This window comes from Amborella trichopoda, chromosome 3 (genome assembly GCF_054954075.1).
Source record: "Amborella trichopoda isolate Santa Cruz 75 chromosome 3, AtrichopodaSantaCruz75HAP2 v2.0, whole genome shotgun sequence".
Taxonomy (NCBI): Eukaryota; Viridiplantae; Streptophyta; class Magnoliopsida; order Amborellales; family Amborellaceae; genus Amborella; species Amborella trichopoda.
Genome location: NC_142338.1, coordinates 54,017,970 through 54,031,008, shown reverse-complemented (window position 1 = coordinate 54,031,008; position 13,039 = coordinate 54,017,970). Strand labels below are relative to the sequence as shown.

Sequence of the window (13,039 nt, the reverse complement as noted above, 5' to 3'; positions counted from 1 at the left end):
TTAATTTGTCATATTAAAATTTATATTTATATTCTAACTGTTTTCGTACTTCTGTGGTATATTGAGATTGGTATCTTGTTGTTTTGATGTATTTTTATTTTGGTAGAAATTGCAGTTCCTATTTTTATCGTAAGTTCTATTTCCATTTTGGGTCATAATTCCTATTCAAGGTAAGAGATATTAAGAATTCTTATTTTAACTTGAATGGAACTATGAACTTCCTTTTTTGATGCAATTTTCTGCCCTTATTTTTTGTGGAAATTTTGGGAAAAAGGATTTATGAAAGAATTTAAATTTGCACACCTACTTTATCTTCCTCATTAGTATCGATATGTTTGTACAGTACCTTTAACACTCATTGTGCCTCAACTTTCTATGCGTTATAATGCACATGGTGTTATTCACGGGATCTATCAAACCTCAAATCAAACAAATTTTAAATTACCATATGTGAAACATAAGATTGTTTATGCTTCATGTTAATACACCCTTTAACCTCATGAGGTCTTTCTTCCCTGCTGCGCATTCGGAGCACTGTTTTCACCACCCGCTCCGATGCAAAAGGCGCTAGAAACACTGTGTTGTCCGCCAAAACAGTGATAATTAAATGGCAAAAATAATCTAGTTTTAAGCGCTTCCCAAATGCAGCCTCACAATTATTTTTATTTTACAATATAATGCAAGCACATAGAAAAAAAGATAAATATATTAAATATAGGGTGCAGTTTGTACATCCAAGGCTCTAAACAATCAAATTAGAGCCCACTTTCAAATAGTGTCGTGAAATATAATTTTAATTCTGAAAAGTTTTGTGATAGCCTTAAATTATATTTTTATCTTTAATTATAAAATTTAAAGCTTCAAAAGCATTGTAGATATAGCAGATGTATGAAAACTTGGAAATTGATGGTCCAAAAATGCATTATAAGATGCACTATTTCCAAAACTTGTAATCCATTTTTTTTTCTCATGTCCTTGCGATCTTGATATGGAGATGATCAATTTGATGTTATTTGAGCATCAAAACAACTTCTTCTAGTGGAATTTTTGAGGTAGGCTCTAATTCGATTGTTTAGATCATAGGCTTTATATAAACTTTTCCCATAAATATATTGTCCACTATAAGACCATTTATCTTTCTTACAAAGAGTTCAGAATCGCTCGTAGTCATTAGATGTCAAATTGGATGGCTTGAGATATGTCACAAAGTTTCAGAATTCTTTTTTTTAACTTTGAATTGCCAATAACATATTTACAACCATCCAATTTGAATTGCCAATGACATATTTACAACCATCGAAAGTCTATTTGCATACTTTTCAATACATCAAAACATCCCAAATACCAAAAATATCATGTTCATTCTTGTTTATGCAAAGGGCATATGCATGGCCAGCTGGATTATGGTCTGGAAAGGAAAAGCTGCGCAAAACATCTGCAATCTTCATCATTGTGAAGTCAAACATGGATCACAAGACGAAATATCGCACTTGTTTTTATATGTAAGCGATTCATGCATTTGCAAAAGAACAAATACGGTTGACAAAAGCTGCAAATAAAATTTTCCGTAAAAATTCCCAAGGGGCAATGCATAACAGCTTCCTACGGATTCTTCCTTACCAAAATGAAGAGGGAGTATTAGGAAGGCCGGCTAATCAAGCGATAACTCCCATTCTTATTGAATTAACTGCAGTGACTTCTTGTTTTTTCACTGCCGTTCCCTCCCTGTACCAGATCAAGAATCTAGAAAAGAAAGGACCGTGAGATGAGCTTGATCAAGAGATGAATGAAGAGGAACTTGATATGCCAGGTATGGTTAGAAATAAAGAAATGTTCGCCCTCTGCTATAAAGCAATGGTAGCTAGTAAAAGATCCTCCTATTGAAGGATTTTAGTAAAAAGGGTTGCTGTAAGGCTTGAACTTTGGGGCACTTCTGAAGTGCTAACTGCTGGTAATGAAATATATGAAAGGTAGTCTGTTACCAGCATTGTTTAAATCAAATTATTGCAATCTGCTGTGATTCGATCTCTTTTCTTCAGAAAATCAAGCTTTGTACATAAATGGCGAGTTTCTAATCGCTTTTATTCAAAAAGTTCGCACAAACCCTAGTTTTCCGCCATAGAATAAAGTGCAACGAATCACTTATTTTGGCCAAAAACATATGGCTATTGAAGATCTACGAGAGAGGAAGATTTCGTGACAAATTTCAATCAAATTGGTAAAATAATGAGAGATAGTAATTACGAAAACATGATTCCGCATTGAGAGAACCAGGCCGACTCTAAATGGCTAAATTTGTTTTAAATCAATAAATGGTTTCGATCCCAAAAAATTCTGTTTTTAGATATTAAAGGGGCACAGAAAAGATCAAGGATCCCAAAAAATTCTGTACAACCACCCATTTTTTGTTTTCCTTGAGAAGCTCCTACATTGTTTGCAAATATGAAAAGCTAATCATCACAGTACTTTAGCAGCTCGTTTTTGCACATCATTTCGCTCCGTTAGTTGTACGTAATTTGGGTGAAAGCATTTTTAACACCTTGCACTTTCATATCTAACATATAAATTCAAGTGACAATGATTCGTTCCAGTTACACCATACTTGGAGAATAATCATTACACTTCCTCAAAGCTGCCCTAATCTCCTTCAACATTGGGTTAATTCCAATATGTTTCCTGCAAAACATAAATGAAAAGGTTAAAATGTTTGGTCACTACAAAGATGGCATGGCAATAAAAAGCTTCCATTTGAGATGCAGATAGAGAAAATTAATTGCATTCTGGTCATCCAAAGAACAGTAATGATGAGCACAGACCACCTGAAATGCTTTTAACACTGCAGAGACCTCAAGGAATTGAAGATGGACCCTGCCCCTCTAATATTGAGGTATTTTTTAAACAATTTGGCATCATATTTCCTGTGACTCCGATCTATACAGAGAGATGGCACAGTAGTTTTAACAACCAGCCAGTATCATAATGTGCTCAGTTGTATTACATTCTTAACAAACGATACAGATTTATATAACTGTGTTATTTCTCATTAGGCATCTAATTCTTTTCCTCTTTGCCTTTTGCAAAAATGACACCACTGACACATGAAACTAAACAATGAATGAAGCCGGTTCTATCATATGGGCCCAAAGGGGCAACAATAAGCAAATCATTGACAGGAAAACAGCAAAGATGTTGGAAAAATAACTCTGGCAAACTTCAATAATTCCATCTCTAATGGAAAGTAATTCTGACAAACTTCAATTGAATACCAACCTGAATTAGAAAATCTTTCCCCAATGCTAAACTCAAATAAATGCTATTGAGATTCCATTTGCATATTTGATCAAATGTTTTTCTAGCCTTGAAGTCATAGGGACAAAAAAAAAAAATTAAGATGCTGTATACAAAATAAAAATCCACAAGATCTATGGGGCCTTAATGACCATTTGCATAGAAAATGCATGCACAGGAACTGCTGGAAATCATCAAAGCTATTCAAAGACCCTAAAATATAAAAGTAATTTTACCTTGACAAGGTAGCAGAGTAACAAGGTAGAAGAGATGGAATCAAGGCTAAACTATGTAAGATACAGCAAGAGGCCAAGACAACCACCAAAAAAATAAAAATAAAAAAAGAGATCAAGGAAACATCATCCGAACAAATGCAGGCCGTAGAGGTAATATAAAGAGTAAAGAACATACAAGCAACTAACACCAACAACGGCAAGGGGCCGTGGGTATTCCCCAATTTCTTTTTCCTTTTTGATTGTAGAAAGAGGAGAGGGCTGGTTTTCATGTCCATTCGATGTTTCTAGAGCTCCCTCAAGACTCTCCACTGACTTGGGGGCCATCTCATTGCAACCTATGTTAGCTATCTCTTCAATCAAGGAAGGCAATCTATCCCTTGCCTGCAACATAGAAATATTTGCGGATTTGGGTACGCATGAAGCTTTTAAGCAATTTATTGCAAACAGCACAAAAGTGACATATACAATACAAGTTTATATGACCATAAAATTATATTTTAAAATGACAAAGTTCGTCTCCAATTTGTGTACCTCTGTAAGGTCAATTTTATTTAAAATCACAACATGAGGCCGTTCAAGGTATTCAGGATTGTACATCCGCAATTCCTGCAAGCAAGATGGTCATCACTATCAAGCATTACAATGAAACAATCTCAAAAGAAATTTGACAAGATACTCCTAAACTCAAATTGTCTCATACAATAATCTCTGTAGCAAATTCTCATTTGTGATTAATGAGCATCTAGAAACTGTATGTGGACATCTCATTGGCCAAACCTTTTATAAAATCAATATATTAAGAATCTATTTTAATTTTAACACTTGAATTATTGGAAAATAATAAGTTTAATGCCCAATTTGATGCTCCGAAGAAAACCAATGCCCTTCGTAAAAGTTAAAGATTTGTTGGGGAAAAAAAAGTATTTAAGTAAATAAAGACCCCTTATTCATGAGAAATCTATTTTCTTCATAAGAAATGAATCATCCAAATCAAGTTTTGACTCTTGAGTTCCATATCACAAAATTTTGATAAAGGGTGGTTCGCTCTAGCAGAGCACTTTCCAACAGCTTATCCATAAAAACAACTCTTAGTAATGAAATTTTCCAACAAGTAGGTTGTAAACAACAGTACAGTACCAGACTTCAGGCCACAGCACTTGGTGTAAGATGTACCAATAAGTAGACTTAAACATATTGATCAAATCCCTTGATGAATCGTACATAATAAGTATCAACAAAAGACGAGGAAATATGGATTCTTAAGTAAAAAAATTCCTGATAGCACTGAACGTTAAGATATTATGTAGGACTTGCACAATTGAAGAGCAAAATAATCGTAAAACGAAGTCCATCTATCCCAATATAGGAAAAAAAGTCGACACTGAAAAAAAAATAGAATTTGCCCTTTAACCTAACAAACCAAAATAATTGATGGGCATAAAGCACATAAGAGTCTTCAAGTGCTTCAAAAGATGTCTTATGTCAAAGCTATATACTTCTTTCACTGTTCTATAATCTTTCACAGGATTCTCTGCTGCTGCGTCCACTACGTGCACCAAAAGTCGAGTTCTGCGAAGATGTCTAAGGAAATTACGTCCAAGACCCTACAAGAAGTATAAAGTTACAATCTCAATAACACTTCAGAACTTCACAACTAAAACTAACTTGAACACCATGTAAGGAGCAGTACCTTTCCCAGATGAGCTCCTTCTATTAGACCAGGCAAGTCTGCCAACGTTGCAGCAGAAGAGTATTTCAGCGCCCCCAAGCGGGGGTCACCATCGAGGCGCCCAAGGTTTGGCATTAATGTAGTGAAAGGATACTCAGCAATATCTGGTTTTGCGAATGTGATGGCAGCCAATAGAGTTGATTTTCCTGCATTTGGAAGTCCCTAAAAAACAGAGAACGAGAATACATAATTTTCTTGGAAGAATGGCAATCGTATTGACCAACATAATGTTGGCCCGTGCATGAGGGCATGCGAGCGTGCGCACAGACAAACGGAGAGAGAGAGAGAGAGAGAGAGAGGACAATTACAGTTTTTTACAGCACGGAAAGAGGACTGCATGTGGCAGGAGCTGAATTATGAGTAGAAATAATTATATAATATGTATTGTGATAATGCAGCACATAACAGATCCCAAAACAAAGGTTAGCCGCTCCTAAATCTTAATACTAGCACTTTATCCGGATTAGAAAGTAACATGACACTGAAATTAACACATACCACAAGACCCACATCAGCTACTACCCTCAATATTAGCTCCAAGGTAACCTCCTGTCCGGGTTGACCAAGAACCAAAACCTACACCAGAATGACACATATCTTCCTTAGTAGTGCCATTGCTGAAGAGACCATTAGACTCCTAAAGGAAATCAAGTGATGGACCCTGCCTCTGAATCTACACTAACATATTTCAGCTTCCAAAACTATTGCAGTGAAAAAGCATGACAATGATAGCATCATGTGGTAGGTGACTCTCATTAAATAAACTACATGGCTGGTCTATATTCACATTCACAATTCAAGCAATAAGATAAAATCTCAAAATTTTAGAGGAGAAAAACTGAAATATGTAAAAGATTACCTTCAAGTAAGCCAAGATATAATCATTGGTCCAGTAGAAAGAGATGATAAGGAAAGAAACTCTGAAAATAAATGCTCATTACACTCACCTTGTCATTCTCATCCCTCATGACGTTAGTGGTCAGGGACATCAACGTTTTTCTTCTATGTTCAGGCATCTCTAACAAGCTAATCTGCCACAAAAACAAATACAGAAAAGATCAAATGGCATTCTCACATTAAAACTCAAGCCATATATAAAATCATCCTTTCATAAGAACTAGGGCAAAAGTATAACAAAAATATTACTCTTATACTGCATTTTTTCATAAGATCGCTAAGTGTTGAAGAAGGGATAATGCTATCTCCCATGTCAAAGTAGGAGACCATATATTTGACAACCCACCTCGTCTGGGCCCAGGCCAAGAATGGACGACTTGTCCTTCCATACCATCGCCCTGGATGCAACAGTTGGCCTGGAATGCCCTTTCTCAGAGGACTTAAGGTCATTAAGTCTCTTGCCCAGGACAGGGCTCTTCAACACCTTTTGGGATACTCTCAAACCTGACATCCTTGCATTCTTCGAAGAGTTCCATGAGAGAGGTATCATCCACAAGGGAATGAATGCGATATTCATTGCCCTGATTCCCAAATGGAAGGGGCTGAAGAATTTAAAGACTCCTGCCCCATCAGCCTCATCAATAGCTCCTACAATATATTTTCCAAGGTCCTCGCTCTTCGATTGCGTGAAGTTTTGGGCCGGGTCATTTCTCAAAACCAGGAGGCCTTTGTTAAAGACCGCCGTATCCTCGACGGTGCCCTAATCACTCATGAGTTTCCACACTCTAGACACCTATCCAAAGGCCCTAGTGTGAACATCAAACTTGATTGGAGAAGGCCTACCACCATGTGGACAGGGCCATCTTGACGAAACCTCTTCAGAATGGGTTTTGGCACAAGGTGGAGGAGATGCGTTCGTGTTTGCATATCAAATTCTCTGTTTTCCATCCTTATCAAGGGCTGGCTCCCCCACAGGTTTTGTCAACTCCTCCAGAGGACTCAGGCAAGGAGATCCCCTGTCCCCCTTCTTGTTTGCTACAGTGGCAAAAAGTGTTTAGCAGGTACATCGCTATGTTGCACGAGGGGGGAATGCTAATGGGCTTCAAATCCAGTAGCCAGGGACCTGTGGTGTCCCACCTCTAATACGCCGACGATACTCTCTTGTTCTGTGATGCCGATGTTCAACAGATATGGATACCTTCCTCTTCTCAAACTATTCGAGATAGCTACTGGTTTTCGTATTAATATGGCCAAAACTAAGATGATGGGGGTATGCATCGAAGACCACAAAAAGTATTTTGCTAATAGATGGGGATGCCAGGTCGAGGACATCCCAACCACGTACTTGGGCCTACCGTTATGCATCGGCAAGCCCAAAAAGCGCCTTTGTAGTCACATTGTTAATAAGTTTGATAGGAGGCTTGCGGGTTGGGTGGCAGATTCATGGTTGATCAATCCACCCTTTCAAATGTTCCAATCTTCCAGATGTCACTCTTTCACATGCCGTCCTCAGTAGTGGCTCCACTCGACCAACTCATGAGGAATTTCCGCTAGTCAGGTGAGGGGGGAACAAAAAGTTTCACCTAATTTACTGGGATTCACCTAATTTGTGGGATAGAGTTTAACATCCCAAAAATGCAAGAGGCCTTGGAATCAGAAACCTCAAATTGAACAACCTCACCCTCCTTGGCAAGTGGTGGTGGTGTTTCACCACTTTGGACAACCATATGTGGTGGACAGTACTACACTACAAATACTGAAGTGATAACTCATGTTGGATTCCTAGATTCCTGATCCCCAGCTGACCTTCGGGTGCCTGGAGGTCCATATAACGAAGCTATGAGGCCTTCACTGCCAACATACAATTTCACCCCAAGGAAGGCAATTGAATCCTCTTCCGGTCGAATGTTTGGATAGGTGATACCCCTTTAAAGGACCTCTACCCCAAGTTGTATCTTCTAGATAGGGACTTCTAGGCCACAATGGCAAACCAGTTGGAAATTGTGGGTTCTTCCAAAGCTTCGAATCCCAACTTCATACGGAAGTATGATGGGCCCTTCCCCAACCCATAATAAGAGGTTGGGAAGGCAGCTTCTCGGGTCTCCCAGCAAGGCTAAAGCTTCACCCACAAGTTGCATCAAGCCTAATCATGCAGACCATGGTGACGAGACAAGGAACATTTCCACCCGTAACCTCCAAACACCATAACCTCATTTGAGAAAGAGGTCGAATGCTTCTTGGCTGATCGAGTAAGCAGCAGTCGAGGCATGGCTAAGCAAGGTCCCTTGTGGATGATGAGATGGAAGACTTCTTGGCTCTATCTGCACTCCTCCATTCATCTCCCTTCTCTTGTACCAGCAGCGACAAAGTCATCTGATCCTCAGCCGCTCCAGCCTCTTCTCAGTCTCCTCTTTCTACCGTCTACTCCTGTCGCAATCCATCCTTCCTGAGGGATCCCATGCTATTTGCTCCAAAGCGTAGCTTAACTTTATCCCACCCAAGATCCAGGTATTTTCCTGGATAGCCTTAGCCTGGAGGGTGCTTACTATTGACCAACTTCAGAGGAGGGGCCTTCCATTTCCCAACAGATGCGTCGTGTTTGGAGGAGGAAGAAACCAATGAACACCTCTTTCTCCACTGTGCTGTAGCTCATGCCCTGTGGGGTGCCCTGCTTAGACGCTTTGAGTTGTCATGGGTAACACCCCAATCAGTTCCTCAGATCTTCACATCCTTCTACCCACGCCCTTGGTCGAAATCGGGGACCTCCTATGGAAAGCTTATGTGGCAGCAAGTCTGTGGGTAATATGGAATTATGGATGGAGCGAAATAGGAAACAACAGAACATTTCGAGGAATCAAAACCACCCTAGCAGACATGAACAACAGGGTCCTATCCATGGTCATATTCTGGGCCACCGATCACAGTTACTTCAAACACTTTTCCTCGGCTGATTTTCTTCAAAACTGGCGTGCTATGCTTAACTTACGGCCCGCAAGGGACACCAGGGCCTCACTTTGGAGACCAAATAGAGTTTGGGCAATCCAAACTCAACTTCAATGGTAGTTCCTTGGCCAACCCAGGCCCAGCCTGAATTGGAGGCAATTTCAAAAGACCACAATGGCCACATTCTTTTCTTCTTCTCCCTACCTATTGGCAAAGCCGACTCTACAATGGCCGAAGCTCTAGCTCTCCTTGAAGGACTCAAGAATTGCAACCCAGATTGGGGCCCTCTCTGGGTCATAGAAGAGGACTCCAAGAATGTCATCTCCTTTTCATCTGGTCTCTCTCCATGTCTGTGGAAACTACTCAGCGTTTTTGACCAAATTTTTCATATTTGTAGGGATATACACGTCTCATGGAATTATATCTGGCGGGAGGCAAACACGGAAGCAGACCACCTCACTAGAGAAGGAGTCTCTATGAATGGAACAATGGGAGCTGTGAATGCATAATTCTGATCCTCACTCCCATGTGGTTTCCAACCTTTTGTACCTAATGTTCACATATGTTGTGTAGCATTTTTTTGAGTAGCCCAATCCCTTTTTGTGTTGGTGGGCCTGATTGTAAGTTTTGGATACTGGCCCATGTTTGTGTTGCTAATTTTTGTACTCTTTGCTCTTTCTACAAAGCTAACAACTTCAAAAATTATTATTATTGTTGTTGTTGTTGTCGTTATTATCATTATTATTGTTAGTGTTGATGCCTGAATCAATAATAAATAAAGAAATCTAATCTTTTTGTCTTGGGTCGATAATCCAAGAAAATAGAGAGATCGAGGAAGATGTCGCACACAAAATTAGAGCTGAGTGGACGAAGTGGAGATGTGCAACTAAAATTTTATGTGATCACCGCATACCAATGAAGCTGAAAGGCAAATTCTATAAGACATCGGTGAGACCAGCTTTGCTAGTTGGGTGAACAAAAAACAATATACTCATAGAATGAGTGTAATGGAGATGAGGATGTTGATATGGATGAGTGGCAAGACAAGAAGGAATAGAATTCGCAATGAATCTAGTCGAGAGAATTTAGGCGTAGCACCAATAGGAGATAAAATGAGAGAGAGTAGACTTAGGTGGGCTGGCCAGTGTGGCGCCGACCAAATATAACACCTGTCAGGAGGTGAGAATTAGTTCAAGTGGAATGACTGAAATGGGCTAGGGGTAGACCCAAAAGGATGTGGTTAGAAGTAGTCCGAAAAGATATGGGGACTTATGGCCTCACTGAGGATATGACCTTTAATAGAGCAGAATGGCGAACCAAGATTCATGTAGCCGACCCCAATTAATTGGGAAAAGGCTAAATGATGATGAATCTTTTTTTTTTTTTTTCAAGGAAAATCCCATGTAGCAAATACAATGTTAAACCACTACCAAAGAATAAGAAAAAGGAGTTTCACCCCGCCTTGCCCACCCCTTGCAACGAGAACTTCATCACCTGGATTCACAAGGTCAGCGAGTAACTTTCCACCTTGCTTGCGTCTCACCACAGTACCTGCCCATAGTTGCCATCAACAACAATTCACATTTATGTCGCCAATTTGATTTACACCAAGTTTACATTTCCAAATTTCCCCAAGCTAAAATTTGCGAAAGAAAACAAGACAACCATTTTAATTTCCACCCAAGTTGACATTTATAAAGAGCCTGAGCATGAGATTTGCAGGAAAATAATTCGCAAGCCACTAAATTTGCAGGAAGCAAAGAAAAACAATTCAAATGTTGCAGACAAATCCACACAAAAATAGGTATTGGATCATAAAAAACATTCCCAAAAACAAAGAGGCCCAATTCCATAAAATAACAGAACTACTGTCACTGTGAAGCACAAAATTCACAGAAAGCAACGAAAACCAATTCAGAAGTTGCAAGGGAAAGCATTAAATTACAGATTCAGAAGATAATCTAAGTTCCCAAGATCAAAACTCAGAGACCCAGTTTTAGAAAATCACATACCTATGGGCACTGGAATACGCATTGCAGGAGCTGCATTCCCATCATGTAACATGGATGTCAAAACACCCATGGCATCCACATTCCCACCCCTCTTTGCACTGTATCGATTCTTCTTATGGAGTTCAAGCAATGAATCTTTCCCTTCATCTGCATAGATAGCCACATCTCCACCATGGCCACCCATTGGTAAAATGAGAGAACCATCCGAATCTCTTTTATAAGAAGGACTTCTCTTCTTCTTCATCGCTTCTTTTTCATGTCTACTTAGAGTTTTAGTAGGGTTTCTTTGGGTCGTGGGCATGGTAAGAACTGCACCATGGCCTCCATCTCCAGAACGAACAGTAATGAAGACATGGTCAAAGTATTTGTGAGCTTCTTTTATCAAGGAGGGAGAAGAAGAAGAAGGGTCATCTTTAACTTTAGCAACCCTGCACTGTATAAATTGCCACCTCAAAAGACTAGACTGGTTTCTCTTCTTTCCATACCTAGGGCAATAATTAAGAAGAATCAGAGAAGAGTATCAAGAATCATTCAAAAAGAGTAGCATCCTAAGTAACAGAGCAAAAAGCGTATCAGTATCCAATAAGCAAATGCTAAATTCAAGAGAAGCAAAGACGGTAATAATTAACTAAAGAAGCCCTAACATTAAGAACACGAAGCAAAGGAGGGAATAGAAGGAACTCAAAGAGATGAGAGTGGAAGTTGATATAGGAATTTCTCAGATGGATTAAATTGCAGAGAAATATATTTACTTCAAAGTTGAAATTGCATAAAAAAACTTCATTTTTACGTTAAAAATGCAGAGAAATATTAGCTCCAAGACCATGTAATAATATGATCTAGAAAGGAAAGAAAACCTGGAACACGAGTTACTTTAATACATAGCAGCATTTGCAGAGACCATGATAAATAGCAGAATTTATAAAAACGATAAACTAATTTGGATGAGCAATACTGTGTAAAGCAAAACGGACATCAGAAAATGACAAGAGAAATTTGACAGAAGAAATCATGACCTCTCTCTCTCTCTAAAGAAGAAGTGATGATCTCCCTCTCTTTGACAGAAGTGATGGTCTCTCTCTGTAAAACGTTCAAAAGAACACGTATTTTATGGAGTGGAGAGACAATTACCTGAGAGGAAGAAGGAAAGTAACAGGAGAGAGGGAGGGTGTTGCTTTGGAGTCAGTAGGCAGAGTTGGGTAGACAGAGAAGCTTGGAGAAGCAACACGAGCCATCCTCAATGGCATAGGCCCTCCCTCTTGCTCTCTAGCTTCTCTCTGGAATCGGCCCTTTCTCTTAGCTTCACTCCCCTTGAAAGGCTTATCTCGACTCTCGCTATTCTAACGAACTAAGATGGGGAACGAAAGCTCTGTCCGATATTTCCCCTTTTTTTCTTTTATTTCGCGGGTTTTGCTGGCTTCCCGGTACAGGATAGATTTTTGAACTGGGAGATATTTTAGAGGACCCAAATTCCTCAATTTTCCTGATCATTGGGGTTCCCGATTTGGACTTTCCATATTTCCGGCGTTATTCAAATCCTGGATCGGAGTAGAAAAATGTCAAGAAATAAATAATAGATAAGTTTATTAAAGGGACCTAAAAAAATAAGAGAAAATATAGAATGAGACTATGTACCTTTGGTACATGGTGGTCACATTAATTTTGATTATTAAATGTGAAATTGAGTAGATGTAATTATTTCATTGACCAAACTTAAACTTCAAAAAAAAATTCGAACTTGACACATCCAAACTTATCAAATTTTATATCCGATGGCTGTAATTAATTGTGACCAATGGTCTCATTGTATACAATGCCAAAAAATAATAGGTAGGTTCAAATAAAACAAAGAGCAAAAATAAATATGATGAGAGGGATTTGGGGGATCAACCTGTTTTCGATACTTTCCCGAACCAATTCAAGGACCCTGTTCT

General features: G+C 39.1%; 1 protein-coding gene across 6 annotated transcripts; it reads right to left on the bottom strand.

Annotated features, from left to right (window-relative positions):
• Positions 1-2,529: 2,529 nt before the first annotated feature.
• Positions 2,530-12,401, bottom strand: LOC18429354 (putative GTP-binding protein OBGC2). Of its 6 annotated transcripts, none has more exons than XM_088861381.1 (10): positions 12,237-12,401; positions 11,106-11,590; positions 10,524-10,644; positions 6,201-6,284; positions 5,752-5,829; positions 5,215-5,415; positions 5,021-5,128; positions 4,056-4,130; positions 3,700-3,905; positions 2,530-2,676 (listed from the first exon to the last, which is right to left on the bottom strand). In XM_088861381.1, the coding sequence occupies exons 4-10, from the start codon at positions 6,267-6,269 to the stop codon at positions 2,592-2,594; spliced, it is 822 nt and encodes a 273-aa protein (XP_088717507.1). In that variant the 5' UTR covers positions 6,270-6,284; positions 10,524-10,644; positions 11,106-11,590; positions 12,237-12,401; the 3' UTR covers positions 2,530-2,591. The 6 variants fall into 6 exon arrangements, with proteins under 6 accessions (XP_088717507.1, XP_020519976.1, XP_006838703.1 ...); XM_020664317.2 differs by having other exon boundaries at positions 6,201-6,279; XM_006838640.4 differs by having other exon boundaries at positions 10,550-10,644.
• Positions 12,402-13,039: the final 638 nt, after the last annotated feature.

Excerpts from the sequence above, each read along its gene's own strand:
- LOC18429354 (XM_020664317.2), bottom strand. The coding sequence starts at position 12,352 with ATGCCATTGAGGATGGCTCGTGTTGCTTCTCCAAGCTTCTCTGTCTAC. Across the intron at positions 11,591-12,236 it reads ACTTTCCTTCTTCCTCTCAG|GTATGGAAAGAAGAGAAACC; the intron begins GTAATTGTCTCT and ends TTATTGCCCTAG. Across the intron at positions 2,677-3,699 it reads GTTGTTGGTGTTAGTTGCTT|GAAACATATTGGAATTAACC; the intron begins GTATGTTCTTTA and ends TATGTTTTGCAG.